The sequence below is a fragment of the Glycine max genome, chromosome 16 (genome assembly GCF_000004515.6).
Source record: "Glycine max cultivar Williams 82 chromosome 16, Glycine_max_v4.0, whole genome shotgun sequence".
In the NCBI taxonomy this organism is placed as follows: Eukaryota; Viridiplantae; Streptophyta; class Magnoliopsida; order Fabales; family Fabaceae; genus Glycine; species Glycine max.
In genome coordinates, this window is record NC_038252.2 from 8,441,749 (window position 1) to 8,463,467 (window position 21,719).

The following is a 21,719-nucleotide window of genomic DNA, read 5'->3' on the forward strand; positions in this document are numbered from 1 at the left end:
GGTAAAAACTTTCATGAAAAGACCATTTTACCCTTCCTTTTAGCTTTGTTTCTGGATTTAACAAACAACCATCAAAACCTACAAAATCATGGATGAATCTTTCAAATTTAAACAACAATATTAGTAAATGTACAATATATAGTTACAACTAGTTTTAAGGGTAGTTTATAAGAAAACTATTACAATTAAAGGATGTGTTAACAATTTAATCCTAAAAATAACTGAAATTTGGCACTTATCAGATTCGTCAGCTTCAACCCTAACCAAGTTGGTCATGGTGCAACAAACAAGATTGGCTCCTGAGGATACCACGTAGGAGAATTGGGACTCCTTACGCTCCTCTCACAACCATGGGGACAAGGTTGTTCTCCCAATGTGGGGAGATGATAGCAATATACCCATTAACTGACCCAGAAGGATTACTAAGAGGCCAACCTACTACCGTGACTTCGTGTAGACGATTACCCAAATTGCAGCATGGACAATTATCCAAACTACAACATGTTCCCTTGTCTCCCACAACCAATTCAGTTATGCGCATATCCCATTACTGTTACAACCAATTTAGTTATTGTAGTAGTGATTAGCAACACTACTGGCCAGTTAGTGGCATAGCCATGTATGACTTTGTTCCTCTATAAATACCATGAAAATGAAGAAATAAAACCAAAACCATTACATCAATTACCTTACTTCCTTTATCTTTCTACAATAGCTAGTTTAGTGTTCTAACACCTTTTAGAGTCGTTTCTCTTTCATATTCTCGCCAAATGATGGCATCTACCTATGTTGGCCAAAAGAGGTGATGCAGCGAGCCTAAGCTCCAGTGTGAACCATTGTTGCCCAAATATTTCGATGAGGTGTCTCAGAAAGCTTAGGTCTTAAAAACATTAATTCGTAACGAAAAATTAGCACAAGCTTTTTTTATTGGCCATATGCATAGGGATGCAATATTACACTATCCTTATAAACTTCATATACCCCACAGTAAGAGTTCAACCAATTTGTTATTGGATCTTGGTAAAGGGAATTGTTTGAAAGTTATTACCTTCGTTTTAAGAGTATTGATGTTTTAGTCACTTTTTACTTATTTTACATATTGATGTTTTATATAAGAAATTTTTATTAATCAATCTATTTAATTTTAGAAATTAAACAACTAGGAAATAAACATAATACTTTACTAGCTAATAGAAACAAGTAAAATTAAGAGACCTTTTGAATTTCAAAACTCAATATAAGAAATCTCTTCTCTCACTCTCTAAAAGCAATTCCTTAGCTCTACTCCATTGACTGTGAATGTATGAATACATGGTTTTGATGATGTCAAAGTAGAATCAAACAACAAGGTTGTTTCAACAAACATTCAAAGGTTAGGCATTGTTGTAAGATTAATACAAAATTAATTCAACAAACATTCAAAGGTTAAGCATTGGTTCAAGAATAATTGAAGGTCAAAGAAAACAAGATCAAGAAAAAGATAAGGCATCAAACAATCTCATTGGTTGATCATGTTTTTGCCTCAAAATACATTGTTTCCAACATCCAAGGCTACCACTGCCTGGTAATCAATTACCAGAAGATAATTTTGAAAATCAGTTTTTAAAAAGGGTTTTGAATTTGAATTTTGAATCATGTAATCAATTACTAGATGTTTGTAATCGATTACCAGCAATGGAACTTCAGAAAACACTTTGAAAAGTCATGACCCTTCAAAATATAACCGTGTAATCGATTACCAGAAACCTGTAATTGATTATCAGTGAATAATTTCAGAAAAAAACTTTTTGAAAAGACACAACTCTTCAAACTATTTTGAAAAGGCACGAAGGGCCTATATATATGTGTGTCTGACTTCGAAAAGCAAGAGAGAGATATTCTAAGAGAACTTAATTGTCAAAGGCTCTCTCAACAACTCTTGGGCAAACACTTGCAAATCTATTAAGAATTCATCCAGGAACTTCAAATTGTACTATCATCTCTAAAAGAGAGAAATTCCTCTAGGAACTTCAATTTGTATCATCCACTCTAAAGGGGAGAAATCTTTCTGTTCATCTCAGAAAGTCAGTTACAATCAAGAGACTGGTTGTCTCTTGGATTGTGAGAATTGTAATCAAGAGACGGGTTGTCTCTTGGAGAATCTTTGAACACAGGGTGAGGGATCCCAAGGTGTGTTCAAAGTCTGTTAAAGATTTACAGAGATAGTGGAAAATCTCAAGTGGGTTGCTTAAGGACTGGATGTAGGCACGAGAAGTGGCCGAACCAGTATAAATCGAGTTTGCATTTCTCTCTTCCCTTTTCTCATTTATGTTATTGCAATCAATTTTGTCTTGCATGTTTAAAGAACATTATTAAATTGATTGTTGTTTCTTCTTCTGTATTATGAGCCTATCATTTAAAAGGGGGTTAAAAGTTTATTAGTGGGAAATTTTGAAACTTAATTCACCCCCCGCCCTCTTAAGTTATTGAGGTCACTTGTCCAACATTGACTATTTTACTATTTTGATATTGTAAAAATGTTGCAAGAGCAAGAGTTAACTTTGTCCTGCCTTTCTTTTTTTCTTTTTTTGTGACTTTCCCAGCAATAATATGAAGTTGCAGGTATAAACATCCTAATTCCTTTTCCATCTATTTGAAGATTTATCTAGGCTTATGAATGGTGATTTTTATATTTGTTTGGCTAATTTATTATTTTGTTCCTCTAATTTATTTTTAAAATTCGATTTGATCCTCTAATTATTAAATGGTTCAATCTAATCCTATGATTTAAAAAGCATTCTAGTTAAGTTCTTCCATTAAATTAAACTTAACAACATTGATGAATTAGGGACATGGGTCAAATTGACATTTTGTGGCAATTTAAAACTAGTAGTTTTCTTATATCTAGTTTACATTGAGGTACTAAACCCACCATCCATGTCAAATTCATTTTCATGGGACCCAAACACTGTGAATCACCCAAGGTGCTAGCCCCTCGAGCATGACCTCATGTTGATTCCATGCCTCATTTTCTATAACCCAATGCAATCCCTAATCCTATTGAAGCATAAGCTGCTCAATTATTCTTGAAATAGTGAGTTGACTTGGCGACCATCTCTTAGTCAATGCAGATCTCCATTGATCAAGCAAGTCTCGTTGTCAATACCCTTGCCTTGATTTTATACTCCGATGTTGAACGTCTTCTCGTGGCTAAGCCTAGCAAAATTAATTTTTTTGGTATTGATGCTCATGATCTAGCTCACAAATTGATTAGTGTTAGTATCACACTTGATTTGGAAATTTTTTATTTATTAGTAGTGTGGCTTTCCAGGGCATGGGCTTCTAGGATAGAGAAAATGTGGCAAGGAAGGGATAAAGAACAAGATAGAAAAGGACATGTTCAGAGGAGCTAGCACACGTTATGGCTTGGAACGAGGCTACCAGATCTAGAAGAAGCTTCTCCAAATCATTGAAAAATTTGTAGGAGAGAGAAATTATGAGAGTGACGAGAAATGGGGAAAAGCATACCTGCGATTGAAAGCGGTGTTAGGGTTTCAGATTGTTGCTTTTGCATCTCTTCCCTCAAAGGGGGCCTTAGATTGATTTCATATGTTCCAAGCTTGGAGCATATAATTTATATGCTCCAAGTTGAAGTGGAGTGTTAGAACTAATATGTATTATGAATATGTACTTTATATTTCTTTATGCTTGTGTTGTCTATTCTTATCATTTCTTTTTCTCTTCTATAACACCTTTTCTTCTCTTGTACTCAATGACCTTGTGTCTCTCTATATAAAAGTCTTTTGGTTGAGTGTCATACACTCAAGCTATACCAAAATACCTAGAGTTCTAAAGTCTCAAGTAATATCTAACACCCTTATTTATAAAGGAATTACTATGCTTTGTTTATTTAAAATACATAGAAAATATTAAGTAATTCTCTTAAATACAATATTCAATTGTAAAGATTATATCAATAAGTAAACAAGTACTCGAAGATATGTTAACTACTAATAATTATCATTCACAAACTCTTCATAATTTATCACTTCCCTTAATAAATTTCATATCAACTTCTCTTCATAATTTCAGTATCTCTTAACATTAATAAACAAGCCCTATAAGTCTAATTCATGGAATAGTATCACAATGCACAATAAGAAATCTACATAATTAAAAAATAAACCACACAATACCACATACCTTGTTTTCTTACAACACTGTAACACTGTGATGCAATCCTCCCTAGGAAGGGACCAATCACTAGAGCCATGAGCAAGAGGCTCTAAGAGGATTAGGCTAGAGCTGCTGAAGAAGGCCCTAGGATTCTCATGAACCTCAGGGTAGATTTCTGAGCCCACGGGCCAAGTTTGGGTCCAATTCTCTTTGTACATATTAGACTAGGATGTCATTATATTTGATCCTTGTATTTAGGGTTCCATATTGTAGGTAGGGTACCCTAGAAATATAGGATTTTTCAACCCTTGTATTTTAGGGCACCTAGACTAGTTTTTGTATTAGGGGTAGTTTTGTAATTTCACATGCACTAAGTGAATATTTGATGTGTGTGGTTGGAAATAAATTTAATTGAATTAGTAGAAGCCCAATCCAATTAAATTTTAGAGGGGGAGGTGAGCATTTGCTTACTACACCCAATTGTCACATCATATAGTCACACTTTGTGCATGTCCTTCATGCTTTACATGCCTCATGATGACACCTAAGCACACTTAGTGAAGAATCTTGGAATTGATCTTGGATTAGTGGGCTGAACCATAACTAAAATTCACTAATCATATTTAGTGAAATTTTGGCTCCAAAGTTTGGCTCCACAAATTCAATTTCAAATTCAAGTGAAATTTGAATTGAAATTCAAATTTCCCTCCAATTTTGTGTGACACTTAGGCTATAAATAGAGATCATGTGTGTGCATTTTTTTCAACTTTGATCATTTGAATATTAACTTCAGATTTCAGAGCTCTTTTAGAGCACAAAATTTCGTGCTCTTCTCTCCCTCTCCCTTCACTCATCTCCTTCTTCCTCCAAGCTCTTATCCATGGCCTTCTATGGTGATGAGCTTCTTCTAGACTCATCTTCTCCTTGAAGTGGCGTCTCCTCTCTCTCTTCCTTCTTCATTCCGCTGCCATTTATCTTCCAAGAAGCAAAGGAATCCATTGATGAAGAAGATCCTAGGCCTACAAGCTCCAATGGAGCTTACATCACACTGTTTTATAAAATCAATGACTCCCCCTTTTCTCAGTCGATTCTTATGAAACATGTCTATATAGAAATCTCTATGAATCTATTTTCAAAATTAGGTTCACGCATTACTAGAGGATCACTACACAGAGAGAATTAACAATTTTACCAACACGTTTCGGTAGAATAAGAACAGAGTCCTTTGCAGATGCTTCTTCCTATTTTAATTAGTTTCCTAAGCTACACAATGAATTAAAATAAGAGTAACCCCGGTTTTAAATTTTAACATGTCTATTTTCCACACATGGTCACCACATTCACAAATTATTTCCATATCATTCCCGATTTAGCAAACAAGCAACAAAAGTCACAATAGGACATTCAACACAAGGGTCATTTTGCACATTTTATAGTATTTTAATCTCTTATTCAAAAATTACATTTTATAGCCCAAAATTTCTAATTTCATAATATAAATTTAGTTTCATCACATGAAGCCCCAATAATTCCCAATACCAAGTTTCGTGAGACATGTCACTATAGCAAATTATCAAACAACTTGTATGCATCATTTATGTCACTCAACCACTTAGCCATTCAATTTTCTAAGTCCCTAAATCATTATTTGTGACTCCCAACTTGGGGCCCAACAATTAACACACAATAAGCATTTGAAAAAGAAGAAAACCCCTTATACCTTGAAGTAGGATTTCGAAATTGCTAAGAGAAATAGCACTAGCACACTTGCTTCTATCCAATGAGTCTATAAACACACGAGACATGTTTGGGAGAAGATAATGAGAATTTTAACTTAGAAATGGAAAGGACAACTAAAATTACAGAGTTTCCCTCAAGAAATTACCTCTAAACTTCACAAAAAAACTCCTTCAATCCTCACAACATAGGCCCCAAGCAAGAGAGAAAATGAGAACACTTCCCCCCTTTTTTCTCAAAAACCAAGCACACCCTAGGGCTATCTAGGGTTGTGTTGCCTTATGTAGTGGGTCTTAATCTCACTTGGATTACAACCCAATTAGGTTAGGTGTCTTAATCAAACCCCTTATTAAGCTTCACGATACTTAATACTAACCTTAACTCCCTTTTAACTATTAATTCTAACTCTAACTAAGTCTTCTTATTAATTAAACTCTCTTTTTAATAAGTTTTGGTCATATTTACCAATATGCCATTAATAAGTTGACCAAAATCAATGCCTTCCCATTGACCCTAGTAGTCTATGGTTGACCTTGTTGACTTTTGCTAACGTTCTCTACCTTATACTAAAATGAGTCCTTTCCTCATTCTTTCTTATTTTTCTTTTAATCCTAATTTATTATAACTCTAACAGTTATAATTATTTCCTTGCTAAGTTATTATTACTATTAATATCTCTAAATTTCCATAATTGAATTTTGGGATGTTACATAATAAATTTTTGAAGGAAAAAAATTGAAATTAGACTATTTTAAAGGGTTTAAAACATATTTACATGCAAAAATATATAGAGTAATTCTTTAATTTTTCTTATAACTTATTTTTTAAAAAAGTTTTTAATTTTTTTAGTCAATGTTTTTAATTGTTAAATAGAAAAGGCATTGCATATTTTCTTTATTCATTTTATTCACCTTTTAATAATGAGGTCTATTAATCATATACACTCATTTTCCCATTAAAGTTATCAACAAAACAAAATACACTCATTGGTTGAAAAAATCTTTTAAAAAACAAAGGTTTAAATGGAATTTTGGTGCCCCTATTTTTAAAAATATGTAATTTTGGTCCTTTTATTTTGAAATAGAAATATTTAATTCTCTAAGTTTTTAAATCCCACAATTTTAGTTATTCTATGTTAAAGTAGCGACATTTTCTCCCCAATTTTGTAAAATATACCATTTTGGTCCTTTCACCAAATTCAAAAAGCGTTGAAATATAAAAAATTAATTTGTTGTGGTCTAAATTTAGGGATGCAACATGAGATAATTTGTTTAATCTACACCATAGTCAATGATAATCTCTTAGCAAACTTTCAGTTTGATGAAATGATTAAAATTGCATATTTTACAAAAGTAAGATACAAAATGTCTTTATTTTAAAATATAGGACTAAAATTAAGGATTTTAAAAACTAGGGGAAGTAAATGTCTCTATTTTAAATTAAGGGGATAAAAATTATGAATTTTGAAAAATAAATAGACAAAAATTGCATTTAAGCAAAAAATAAACGCCTCTTAAATTATTTAATGTCACATGTAGTCTTTAAAATAAAATTAAAATTCATGACAAATGAACTATTTTAATCATTTTTATTAATCTTGATAATTTAAGTAATTGTTTTTATATATAAGATCGGAGGCAGTATAATTTAATAACATGTATAGAATGAAAAAAAATTACTTTATGAACAAGAACTAGAGTTGTTTTTCTAAATTAGAGAAACAAAAAATGAGAATAAATTTTTAAAGGACAAAAATTGAAATTAAAAATTGTAAAGGATTAAAAACATATCTACATGTAAAAATATATAGAGTAATTCTTTAAATTTTCTTATAACTTCTATTAAAAAAATTTAATTATTTTTTTAAGTCAATATTTTTTATTGTTAAATAAAAAAACATTGAATGTTTTCCTTATTCATTCTATTCACCTTGAGTTGAATAAGACTATTGACCATTGAGGATTTTCACACTACTTATTACTTTAGAACTTACAACAGCTCTTTTCTCATTCCGTCTATGTATTTAATAGTCAAATATTTTTAATATTTTTACAAAATTAAATATATATATATATATATATATATATATATATATATATTCATTTAATACCTTATTTATAACACAAAATGAAATTCTACGTATTTAATACTTACATATTTGTAACATATTCAATACATTAAATATATATGTTTATTTAATGCTTTATTTACAAAACAATAGTAAGAAAATGTTTAATTACCCATTTAGTCCCTATAGTTTCCATACTTGTCCATTTTAGTCCCTATAGTTAATAAGTGACTTTTTTAGTCCTTGTAGTTTATCATTTAATTTCCGACAAGTCCCTATCGTTAAAATTGTTTAACACCGTTAAATTATTGTTGCCGACCATCCTTCCCCGGAGCTCCCTCTGTTCCGGGAGGCCCCCGCCTAGCAACAGATATTGCACTTCCATCCCCACCCTTACCGCTAGCGCCCGCTGCAAAATCGACATCACCGTCGACCTCTCCAACACATGCAAAGGCGAGAAATGAAGAGGAAGGTTTAGACGACACACTGGATGACGGGATTTTCTGTTTGAGACATAGCACAACAAGTATCCGTTGCAAGGCGGGGGTCTCCCGAAAGAATGAGAGCTCCGGAGAAGGACGATCGGCAACAATAATTTAACGGTGTTAAATAATTTTATCGGTAGGGACCTGTTGGAAATTAAATGATAAACTACAAGGACTAAAAAACCCGCTTATTAACTATAGATACTAAAATGAATAAGTTTGAAAACTATAAGAACTAAACAGGTAATTAAATTGTAATAAAATTATTAAAATTTCCTTTGCATATAAAGTAGGGCTCATTTTTTGTTTTTTAAAAAACGTGTTTAATGTAATATCATCAATCTTAGTAAATTTAAATTAATAATTAAATAATATGTTAAAACATACATTATTATATCTAAGATGAATATACACATCAAGAAAATAACTAGGGGTGGGAATAGGCTAGACCAGACCAGGCTTTGAAAGACCTAAGTCTAACCTATGATGAATATTTGAGGCCTCTAGCCTATCAAAGACTTTTATTTTGGCTCGGCCTGACCTTTTTAAAAGTCTGGTCTGACCTGATAGTCTTTTTAAAAGCCTCATTTACAATAAATATTTAATATTTCATGGAGTAGGAACGTAAGTTAAAGAAAAAGGAAAGTCAATAAAAATAATGAGGAATATAAAATGGCACATGACTCATACCTAAATTGTAATTAAAACCTTACTTGATTATAGGAATAGAAGTTATGAAGCAATAATGTGTAATCAAAGTCTGATAGTTTAAAAAAAAATTAATTGTATCCAAAAAATAATATTATATATTGGTACCCAAAAAATAATATATATATATATAGGCCGGCCTATCAGGCTTATAAGACTTTTTAATAAACCTAAGCTTGATCTATTTAATTTAATAGACTTTTAAAAAAGTATGAGCCTAACCTTTTAATTAAATAGGCTAGTTTAGACTAGACTCTATGTAGGCCAGGTCATAGATCCCTGTAGACCAGTCTGGCTTATTCCCACCCCTAAAAATAACTAAGTGAATATTGTGAGTAATAACCTAATTGGTATGCAACATAAAGGAAAAAAATAAAAAAGAAAAAGCAAAACCCAAAACCCAAAGAAACATTGTGGAAAAAGAGTTGGCGGGGCAGGGAGGGAAACAAAATTACAAACCCCTCCAAACCAAAATCCAAAACTGATTTTTTTTTTCACAAAATAAAAAAAAATAGAAAAGGCAAAAAATCTTAACAAAAAAGGGAAAAAGGGGCGAATGGAGAAAAGCGTTAAATAAAAAACCGGAGCGATGGATCACACTTTTCGGTATAGATGGACAACTCATCACCTCAGACTCTCGGAGAGAATGGACACAACTTTTGATTTGTTGCTTCCTCCGCTCTGAAGCTGAAGCTGTTTCTGTTGTGCTAAGAAAAAAAACAAAAAACAAAACAGATATAGGGAGAAAGAGAAGAAAAAAAGAACATAGTTTCTTTCAGGGTTGCTCCTTTTCGATTCTTGTTGCGTTTTTGTTTGTTGTTGTTGTTGTTGTTGTTGTTGTTGCTGCTGCTGCTGCAATGAAGGGTGGTGGTGGGAAGAGAAAGGCTTCTACCTCGGAGGCTCCGAACGATGTTGTTGTTGTTGTTGCTGCTGCTTCTGCTCCTTCTGATGATGCTGATTTGGGTGTTGGAGATGTCGGGGGTGTGAAAGTTCAAAACTTTGAGGGAAACGAGGGTACCCAGTTGCGGAATACTGAAGAACAGGAAGAAGAACCCCACCACGTGGAGGGTGATGAAGGAGGAGAAGACGAAGAAGATTATGCCGAGGGAGAGGAAGAATATGAAGAAGAAAATGGTGGTGCTGTTGCTGGGGGACAACAAGGTTTTCCTGCTCTTGGTGAAAATTTCTTTGAAGTTGAAGCCATACGTCGTAAGAGGTTGCGCAAGGTAAAAAGTTCCCTCTTTTCCTCTTCTTTCGTGGTTCTTGGTTATGTCGAGGGTTATGTGTTTTCCTTGTTTTGTGTTGTGTCTGTTTTTTTTAATTATTTTATCTGTAATGGGGATTTTTTATTCCTAGTTATTTTTTGCTCCAATGGAGGATGCCTAGTGTCCGGATGACGTGGTGTCATTCATGTAGCCAACCTCCCCATAGGCTTTTTGCTGTTTTTCCTTTTCTTTGGTGATTGAGGGTTATGTTTTTTCCTTGTTGTGTTGTGTCTGTTTATATTTTTAAATTATTTTATCTGTAATGGCAATATTGGTTTTTTCAAGTTATGTTTTTGGTCTAGTTTTATCTGGAAAGGGGATGTTTTTCCAAGTTTTTTTTTTTTTTGCTCTAATGAGGGTACCCTGTTTCTGATCGACGATGTGTGATTCATGGAATCGATTTCTGATAGTGGGATAGTACTTTGTTGTTGCTGATGTTCTTCTTCCATGGCCTGACTTGTTTTTTGTTTTTTGGCTTCTCCTTTATGACAATATGGATTTCAAATGTTGCAAATAACAGGGTGAGGTGCAATACTTAATCAAATGGTGAGTAACCCCTTTTGCTCATTTGTCTTTTGTTCTTATTTTCTGGATTGGGTTGTAAAGATAAAGATGTGACAAATGGTGTGGTGAAAAATAAGGAGATAGGAAGAAAATGGGGTGCGAATGGGTTGGATGAGTGTGTGAATGTATGGATATCATTACTCAAAGGGAAAATGGCCTAGTGTGAAAACTTTATGTATGTATTTTTGCTGATTTGTTTGTTTGTTTATCACTGAAGGAATGGGTGGCCCGAGACAGCCAACACTTGGGAGCCTCTGGAAAATCTAGAGTCTGTTCCTGATGTTGTTGAAGCTTTTGAGGAGAGGTATTCCCTTTCTGTTCCATAAAATTCTTACATTTTCTTTGGACCTTGTGTTATATTACGAGTAAGGATGTGAAAAGGCATATATTCCGATTATATTTTGTATTTATGTTCTGTTTTGCTGTGATTTCGTGTTGCTTATAAGCAGAGGTAAAAAGACTGTAATTACCTGAAACTAGTTGGATACTTGGATTTATATGTCTAAATTGTGAAAATTGTCTGATCACTAATTATTTTTATTTTATTTTTTTGTGGTTTTGAAGCTTGAAGTCCGGAAAACATCGTAAGCGCAAACGCAAGCATGTAGTGCATCATACTCAACCCAAGAAGCGGCTGGAGCGTTCGACAACTCCTTACAGCCTTCGGCGTTTTTCAACTAGTACAGCTGAGAACCATACACAGTCTGCTCCTCCTCTTAATGATCCTAGCCTTCCAGATATTCCCGCCTTCCCTCACACTGTGCTGTTTTCTGATGATGTGGGAAATGGTGCTGAAGGCAGCAGTCTTAGAAAAGCCACACCCAGTAATGCTAACAGGTCTGCAAATGGTTCAGAACAAAATATTAAAAGGAATGAGGAAAATGATTATGATCCTGTGCTTAGTGAGCTTAAAGCTATGACTTCTAATGGGAATGATGCAGACAGGCTTGCAATACGGATTCCAGAAGCTAAGGGTTCTGGGCCTTCTGGCAGTAATGGTCAAATGGATGCTAAATCAAAGGGGGCTTGCATGGAAACAAGTGAAAGTGACCGCTGCCGGGGATCCAAAAGGAGAAAATGTGGTTCCGTAAAGAGGTTCAAGAAAGAACTATATGCTAATGAGCCTGCTAATGCGGAAAATCCAGTTAGCATGCCTGTTGGTACAGCTGAGCCAGAACGAACAAGAGATGCTGGTAGTGGTGGCAATACTAATCATGCCAGACCTGCTAGCAATATTGTAAACATTGTAAAGCCAGTAGGCTATTCAGCTTCAGTAGCCAGTGGAATGCAGGATGTTTTAGTAACCTTTGTGGCTTCAAAGTAAGTTACTCTGCGATTAACAATAAATTTCATTGTGCATTAGTTTTCATAATATGTTTGCTAAGATTAATTGATTTTTAGTCATGTTTATTTTTAAGATATCTTTCTTCTGTGATACTGCTTGTCAGTTTAGAAATGGAAAAGTGTTAGCTCTGGTCGTGAATGTCCACACTCTTCAATAATGATTTTTTTTTTGGTCCATGAAATTTTAGTCCTTATAAGTCATAACTGTTTTTTATTATATTTTGTAGAGACTAAATTGATTGAGCTTTTGGTTAATAAATGAGGCCAGCCACAAATATTTGCAATGCAACATCATTTACTTATATTTTAATTGATAAAACATGTACTTATATGATTGATATAGAAAGAATGTTAATGTAGCTTGAAATTTATTGAGTGGTTGAAGCATATTTGATAAAACATGTACTTATTTGATTGATATAGAAAGTCAAGCCTATCCATCTTGGGTTCACTATTGCTCATGACTTGTATTGTAGTTAGCTTGATTGAGAATTGGTTTGATGAAGGAAATAACCTAGTATTAGGGTAAGGTCAAAGCTCTGCTTTAGTACACCACCTCTGGCTAAGCACTAGTAAGCAAGGAAAGTAGTCCCGTAGTGAAACTAGGGAAGAAAATATCTATAATCAACATCATCGGTATGGAAAGGAGTCGTTCAAATAAAGAAGTCACAAAAGGAAAGAATAAGGATTTATATAAAGAGAAGAGTCGAGTTTAGCGGTAATGGAATAAGCCAAAGCTAGATCACTGGAGTTTAGGCAAATGGGTATAAGAGAGCAAAGTAGGTTTTGGAATGCATATTTCGAAGCCAAATAATCAACCAAAGAAGATTCCCTTGCAAAAAGGAGATGACTCTAGTTTTATACTAATCTTCAATTTTTGAGATTCCCTAAGGCATTGCCAGGAAGTGTTGTTCACTTGTTGACAATTGGATCAACTTAGGTAGTAAGGCTCAATTGTGAGATTCAAAAATACAAATGTAAGGGGTTGAAAATCTTGGGATCAAAAGGTTGTTCAAAAAGGACTAAAAATCCTAGCTCCTAGGATCCAGGAAGGGCTTTTTGGTTTCAAATTCCTATTTTACTACCCTACTAGTATATACCAACTGAGTTGTGAATTAGATTGGATGGGCTGATGGGGAATCAAATTAGGAGTTGCGGAAAGGACTTAATATACCATGTATCAAGACTCACAATAGCATTTGAGTGCTCGATCATTCAATATTGGATGGGTGATTTTTTTCTTATAAAAAAGTAGAAATAAACATAGCTTGCTGACTTAGTACTTGTGCTAAGGGATGATTTGTTTTAATTTTTTTATATATACTATGATAGATCCCGGAATCAATACAATTAAAAAACCTATGAATTAGAGTAGAGCAATTGGCATTGAATTTTTTCGAATTGATTAGAGGAAGAAAGAATAGGTGTAGCAAAGAAAGCAAATCGGAGTTAGAGAGAAAGGGTAGGCTGAATCTGAAAAGTACTCTATGGAGGTAACTTTGTTAAGTTAATTGTGTATCATAAAAAATGTTATGTGCTCTTGGGAAAGAAAGAAATTTCTACTTTGTTTGACAGGCAATGGGCAATCAGCAAAAGCCAGGCCTGTATGGTATATCTTTGAATCCTTACTTAATATGCTTAATATGGTGATACCACTGATTTATCAACCTACATGTGCCACTCTTCCATCAGTTGGTTCTAGTTATTGTCATTTGATTCCTTGATTTGTTCGATAAGGAATGTGAAACGAAAGAAGTATCCTCCTATTGGGAATTAGATCCTAAGCCCCTTGTACATAGATGAATTGATTGATTCATCAGATCCTAGGTCGAGATTGAAGGGGCTCGAACTCGCGACTTTACCAGTAAAAGTGTCCAATAAGCTTACCACGAAACTAGTGTGTTGCTTTTGTCAGAGTATGGAGTTACGCTCATTCGACTTGCCACTTAGCATTTTCAAGGTTTAGCGAAGGGATCTCCCCTTGCCAAGGGTGTAGTGTAAGGCTAGCTAATGTTGTTTTATAATCATGATACCCATAGCCTTAAGTGAGCTCCCACTAGGTCAATATACTATGTTATTCTCTTATTAAGCCAAGTCTAGGCTTGCCAGCAAAGAAATATTATTAGATAGAAAAATACTGAGTACATAAATTCAAGAGGATGATGAAATATTCTCAAGACAAAGACACAAATATGTTCTTTGGTACTTCTTACTATTAAAGCATGATTATATATTTAAATGTAATTTTGAATTGTATTTTAAGTATAAAATTAACTATGATAGAAGGCAGAACCAAGGGTTTTAAATTGTGGATAAATGTGACCACAATTGTTTTTTTTTTTGGTCAGCAAACTTAATAATATATATTAATTGAGTACCAGAGGTACTAACAGTACAAGTATCAATCCAGAATTGAGCTTAACATAGTTTGGCCAATCTGGAAAAACATTTAAATAATACAGAAACTTGCACTGCTATTCTATCCTGTTATATTTAGGAACCCTGCTCTGATGTTAGAAGACCAGTAGTTGTAGTGCATATTAAATCCCTTCTCCAAATTTGTAAGCCACGTCCATAGTAGGAAAATTGCGTCATCTAGAATTCCATTAACATTTAGTGAGCCATTTGAGAAGATAATATTATTCCTATGCTTCCAAATGGTCCATGTCAGTGCCATCCACCACCATTTCCATCTACTAGATCTCATTCCTTCTGTCATTCCATAGATGTGACCACAATTGTAGTTGTGATGCAGTCACAAAGTGTCTAAACTTTAATGTTGCAATTGGGATTTCATTCGTGGACTGTTTTTTAAAACCTTGGGCATAACTTTGGGTTCCACAGGATTCATGTAAATGTTTATAGCCTATAGCAATAGAAATAAGCTGTTCTTGGTCTCTAGGTAGGATTGGCAACCTACATGGATTAAATGATGCCGTCCCATTTCATAAAAAACTTAGTTTTTGGAAAGGCCAAAATTAAGATCTCTTTATACATATTTTCATTAGGTTTTCTATGGTCTTTCTCTACCTTTGTCTATTGGGTATGATCCATTTAATTACTTTTTTAACTAGGGCATCAAATTTAGTAGTCAATACCAGGATAGTGGAGTCGTTTTTTAATAGTAGCCAGAGCGGCTGCAATAACGGCCAAAATAGCAGTGTTAATTAGTGCACTATAGCAATGCCCTATCATGATATATGCTTCAAGAATCCATTTTACCCCTAGAACATCATTGTTTGGGGTTTTATCAACACCCACACCCATTAATTATTAGCCTCTTTGACTAGATGTCTGCATAACACCTTTGACTCGCCAGAATACTCACCGTAAGGTGCAAAGCCAAGGTTGCCTTGTTGGAAATCGGATAACAGAGGCACAAGAGAGGTGTTAAACAACAGAAGCTTCCTGCTTAAGCTCCCTTGTCAGGCAGGCGAGGCACAAGAGGTTGGCTGTGAAAATGGCCATGAAATGTGCTGTGATGGCCAGTCGTTCTGTGATTGTTCTTTGAGGAGCGGTAGGTTGTTGCTCTGTTTGGCTACTGCGATTGCAGCCTTATTGCGCACAATTGACAGCTATGATCTTCAGAACTAGTCATGCATTTTTCTTTGTATATATGTTTATCCTCTCAATTTAGAGTGAGAGGCTAAATTTCAGAAAGGAAATGTGTTGATTAAGAATAGTGTTTTCATTTTAAAATTGGTATCTTTACATATGATTTCAATTAACCAAAATGAAGTTGTTATATTATTTTTGCTTTAGACACTTGATTCCTTTAGTGACTCACTGAGGTAGAATGTCCGGAGAAGAAATATATGGGCAGGAAAGGATTATATCACTTTATTCCTTTATTGCTTTAGGCCCTTGATTCCTTTATTTAAAGCAAGTTTTGAATGTTTTCACATATATGTAAGCCTACAATATTTTTGAAGGATGTTCCCGCCTGCCATTTTTTATAATTTTGAAAGCATCTGAAGAGGAGGAAAATCATTACAGTTAGGTGAGGATCATAGTTATCAGAATCTTAAAAGACTTTGTATCTTACGATGCATGAATGAATAATGTGAATCTTATGATTAACAAGATTCAAGGATTCATTATTTTTTCTTTCACCAATTCTCATGAAAAAATTCAAGTCAAATAAACCTAAATTATTAAATGAAAACAAATTGAAAGAACACTCCTGAACTTATCTTATTTGACTACTGCACTACTTATTTGTTTTTTACTCATTTAATGCAAGTACTCTATTTAGCTATTTAATTGCTTTGTTTCCATTCTACTAAAATAAAGGCTTCACAAACTCAGATTTAATAGAACTCATGCATCTCATGCTCCTAGACTTATGTTTTTTTAGTTACTGGTCATGAATATGTGCTTTAATATGTTTTTGTTAGTTGCATATGCTATGTTTTATTATTGACCATGAATCTTACAATCAACAATACAATTCGATTCATGATTTGATCCCGATTCAACTACCATGGTGAGGATTAATCTGTATTGAAAATTTTAAGCTAATAAATAACTTGGATTGTGTATAGGAGAGCAACAAAGGAAGCAATTTTCTCCTAATATCTAGAATACCATTGTGTATAACTTCGATTGTTTGAAGAAGCTATTTTCTTGACCTGGACTTGGCTTAGACATTTTGAGAAAGACTTCACAACCCACCTAAATCAATGGTCTAGTAATATTAGACAGGGTTTTATGTAATGGGTGATACAAATAGCACAAACTAGATGTTCTCCTAGTATCTAGAATACCAATATACCATTCATCTCTGGTGTCTAGATATAAGGATTGTATATCCCTTTTGTATTAGTACCTCTGGTACTGTTTTAATTATATATATATATATATATATATATATATATATATATATATATATATATATATATATATATATATATACTTTTATTTTGCTGATAAAAAAAGACTCTAACTGCCACATAAGTTTATTCAAGGTCATCGAGCAAATGTGCTTATTCTGTTTGCTTTTGGCTTATATCACTTGATTTGGAGAGCCTAGGATTTCATTTTCATTATTCAATTTTGTTCCTAAATGTGTATCCTTTACAACTCATTTATTTATATCAAGACTTTGCAGGTCTATTCTATGAGTGCATTCTAATTTCTCTGAGCTGAATTATTTAGTATTCATACAACATGCTTCCTAATGCCTATCTTGTCAACTTTTTAGGTCTGATGGAACAGAAGTGATGGTTGACAACAAGTATCTAAAAGCATTTAATCCACTTCTTGTAGTACCCTATACCTTCACATTATTACATTTAATTATTGGGTGTATTATCTTTTTGGTCCCTCATCTTTTGAGGATTTCTGTTTTTAGTCCTTAAATTTTTTTAATCTGTTTTTAGTCCCTCAATTTTTTTCGTTCTGCTTTTGGTCCTTGATGTAAATTTTATCAGGAACTAAACGAAAATCCACAAAGATGAGGGACCAAAAATTTCGTAAACTCCTTAATTATTTCCTCAATGCCTCATTAAAATGTTGCTATGGCCTCTTTTCACCTATACCCTAATATTTTTCATATGTTGCAGCTGATCAATTTCTATGAGCAGCATCTTCGCTACAGCCCTACATTGTGACCAAACAGAGAATAGAAGGTGCTTTTGAGTTTGTAGTTAGGTTCACACGATTGTGCTTAGTTAGTAGTTTTGTTGAAGAATGTCTTACTTTTATAGATGCAGAAGATAGTAAAGGGTAAGAAATGCATTGTTTGTTAGTTACACGTAGGTATGATTTTAACAAGTGGTTGTCAGTGTGGCTATATACTGACTGATGCATGCTGATGGCATAAATAACTATATATTTGAATGCCTCAAACACACGAGGATAGACAATAGTTTCTTAGGAGTTAGTCAAGAATGAAAAACTATTTTGGATTATTGTAAATTTTTATGGAAGTTCTTGGCTATTTCTGAGCGATTTGTTTGCCTATTATAATTTGAATACTGATTGGTTGATTGATTGACATGATTCTAAAGGAAAATCCACAATTAACTGTTAAGGTGCGTGTAAATTTTTTTGGATGAAGTGCTATGTTTCACCCAGTTTTGTTCCTACATGAGATGCAAATTTGGTTGGAAAGTTTTAATTTATTTTATATATAGGACTCAGTATTCAGAAGTTATTTTGGTTTTGGATTTCCTATTAATCCAAGTTTAAGCATTTGTAGCCTTTTGTTTACAGAGTAATTAAATTTGATTATGTTTCAATTACATTTCATATAAGAATTTTCACGGGTGCAGTGAAGCATGTAGCTCTCACTTGTTATGGTCAGACATTATTATAAAGCACAGAGTAAGCGAGAAGAGATTGACAAAAAAAGAAGTGATATTAACTGAATAAGTTTGTATAGTGATTACATATGCTATACATTAATTATAATTATAATTAAAATGCACTTGTATGGGTTAAGGCTCGTTGACTGCTTAGACTGATCAGGCATTTGTTTCCTGCACTTCCACTTTCATTATTGTATCTTGGGACCTCAGTGCATTTTGGAAAACTCATTTTGAATCTAAATTTACATTTTAGATTTTCTGTTTTTGGTATTGCGGAATGCAATAGCCCTGTGATAATCCATATAATGGTGATTTTTTGGGCCCAATTTATTTGCTGGCTAAACGGATTTGATCTGAGGGTTACAGAGCCAGCTCATTTAGCCACACAATTTAAGGATTTTTTTTTATAAATATTTGTAATTATTTTAAAGTAAAAAAATCCTTTCTAATTGAAAATTGATGATTCTTTAGTGATAGAATTTAATAGAAAAATGAATTTCATTATGCAATCAAATGTTTGTTTTTTTAACTAAAACAAAGAAGCAAACAATGTAACCAGAGTTGTTTGCGTCAATAAATAATTGATATATCAATCATTAATAATTAAGTAAAATCATTTTAGTGGTTAGTTATTTTTTTTACCTATTTATTTAGTTTTAGTTAAATTTTGTTATTTTAGTAATATATTTTTCTATTATTTTTTAAAAAATTATTCTTAGTCCAGAGGTAATCTGTTTAACAATGAACTATAAATTAAAGATGAATGTGGATCAAGAAAATAGGCTTTGTTTTCATCGCGGATTAAATTTGCAGAACAAATGGGTATTATATGACTCATCAAGTAATTACAATAGCAATTGTAGCAATCCTGTGTCCCTGTTTGAAGATGGACTCTATTAAATCATTCACGTCAGGTAGGGGTTGAGTGTTGAAATGGAATGTATATCATGCTGATGTAATTAATACTCACCTGTGATTCATCCATATAATGGGAATCTTAATCCGGAAACTAAATTAGTTTTTTTCTTTTCAATTTCATGAAAAACAAATCTTGTTTAGAGAAAATGTAATCACATTGCCATTGCTTTGAATAATATGATCTTCATCATCCAATAGAATCTTTGACCAAAATTGACCATTTTGGTTTTCAGGGTAAAAGTAGATATAAACAAAAAAAAATTGTGGTTGGCATCCAACTTCCTTGTGTTAAATATCATATTATATTGTGTCTTGAGAAAATGATAGAAACTCAAGTGGCCTTTACATGAACGTTGGGATAGCTCAACCAATTATTAGACAAATGTCACCAAATACTTTATGTCATTCCTATCTGCAAAATACCTTCCAATGCAATTCTCTTACAAATTGCATTCCAATTCTTCTTTGAACAATCTAACATCATAATCACATATATTAGTGAGAAGATGGAAAGGGGGCCATCACCACTAATGCCTTCTCTTTTCTTGCTTTGCTTGGGATTCCTAATCTATTGGCCTAGTTTGTTTTCCATTTTAGACACATTATTATCTTCATTTCAATGGGTATCAGAAGTTGATGAGAAAAGCTTTACAGCCTTAATATTGGTGCTTCTTGTTCTTTTAGTATATGCATTTCTTCACTTGCCTTCTTCATCCCCCTTTGGAAAGTCATCTTATGGCATAAATCGTCACGCTAGCATCTCAAGGAATGATTATGTTGGATTTGAATTTGAATTTGGCTTGGGAACACTGCTCTTAGTTTTGGTCTTCGTTCTTTTGTATAATCTATTTTGACAACATAGACCGACCCCTCGTCATAAATCTCTCTTTGCACGGTAATGTTTAATGCACTAAATTTTTTCACAATGATCCACTACAAGAGAGTTGTTATTTTAGTACCACTTTTTGCGTGTGCATCTTGGCTCGGGCTTCCTGATTTGCTTGAATTCTCATGAATACTTATGCTGCTGCAGGGTGCTAAAGGTAGTGCAAGTTTGAATTTTATAATGAGAAGTAGGTATTTGATTTCCTGGACTTCCTTTGGCTCAAATCAGATGAAAGAAATGTCTATATATGCAAATGATTTTTAAGTTTTAGTATTGGAAAGTGCTAAAGCGGTCTGCTGCTTGCTCTCTGGCACCTACATTCCACCTTGTAGAATATGATGTATTTATCAAACGGTTTTTATTTTTATTTTGAGTGCTGCACTGTAAATTTACATGTAGGATACTATCATTCATGTGTCTAATAACTTCAATATATTATAAAGAGAAATGATATCGAAACTCTCGCAACCACTCTCTTTCTAACATTTTTTCTATGATTAGTTAAAATTTATTGAAAATCATCATTTTTGTTAGGTTTTACTTTTTATTTAATGATTTTTTTCTCCTGATTTATATTAAATGAGAAATAAAACTTGTCAAAATTTATCATTTTCAATAAATTCTAACAAATCATAAAGAGAGTCTTTGAAGGGAAATGTTAAGAGAGTGTCATTAGCATTCCTCGCGTTATAAAATATAGGATGAGAACAATTTTACTGTAGGGATTTGTTTAAAAATGTAAATGCCATGACTACACCCATTAATTGAAACTAAGAAGTTAATGAATTGAAACATTGGGTGCATTTCTGTCTATCATTGAGAGATAGCGTGGAAGGCAAGGCCAGATCAACAATTTAGCGTAACTCAAAAGATACAAAGGATTCTTTCTGCGATTAACGTATGTTCACCACTTCATCAACAGATTTCCAAACAGCTTTAGGGGTGTATTGGATTGAATTGGAATTTTAAAAGACCATTTTGGATAAAGAAGTTTGAAAGACTGCTACGTAGTAATTTGAAGCCTTTTGAATCGTGGTCTCCCTTGTTTAAATTACCAGACCTCCACAGTCGTAGGACTCTGCCTCGTATAGGCAGCCATATTACTTGATTCGTGTTAGAATTTGTTTACTCATTTTTTTCATCTTTGGGAAATGAAGCACAATACAGAAGGATAAACATTGCCTAAATTTCATTGCAACTTCAAGTAACTAATCTCAAGGTAGGCCTGACTGAGTTCTTATGTTGTAAGCTCCATATAGAGCCATTCCTTTTTCTCTC

At 33.4% G+C, this 21,719-nt stretch overlaps 1 protein-coding gene and 1 long non-coding RNA gene across 2 annotated transcripts; both read left to right on the plus strand.

Moving 5' to 3' along the window:
- The first annotated feature begins 9,692 nt into the window (after positions 1-9,692).
- On the plus strand, positions 9,693-18,245 carry LHP1-1 (chromo domain-containing protein LHP1-1). The gene is made up of 6 exons (XM_003548558.4): positions 9,693-10,379; positions 10,939-10,964; positions 11,200-11,286; positions 11,547-12,302; positions 17,530-17,590; positions 17,891-18,245. The coding sequence occupies exons 1-6, from the start codon at positions 10,011-10,013 to the stop codon at positions 17,936-17,938; spliced, it is 1,347 nt and encodes a 448-aa protein (XP_003548606.1). The 5' UTR covers positions 9,693-10,010; the 3' UTR covers positions 17,939-18,245.
- A 1,690-nt stretch (positions 18,246-19,935) lies between these two features.
- On the plus strand, positions 19,936-20,839 carry LOC121173663 (uncharacterized). The gene is made up of 2 exons (XR_005888956.1): positions 19,936-20,450; positions 20,589-20,839. It is a non-coding gene; the product is annotated as an uncharacterized lncRNA (long non-coding RNA).
- Positions 20,840-21,719: the final 880 nt, after the last annotated feature.

Excerpts from the sequence above, each read along its gene's own strand:
- LHP1-1 (XM_003548558.4), top strand. The coding sequence starts at position 10,011 with ATGAAGGGTGGTGGTGGGAAGAGAAAGGCTTCTACCTCGGAGGCTCCG. Across the intron at positions 10,965-11,199 it reads GTGCAATACTTAATCAAATG|GAATGGGTGGCCCGAGACAG; the intron begins GTGAGTAACCCC and ends TTATCACTGAAG. Across the intron at positions 11,287-11,546 it reads GTTGAAGCTTTTGAGGAGAG|CTTGAAGTCCGGAAAACATC; the intron begins GTATTCCCTTTC and ends GTGGTTTTGAAG.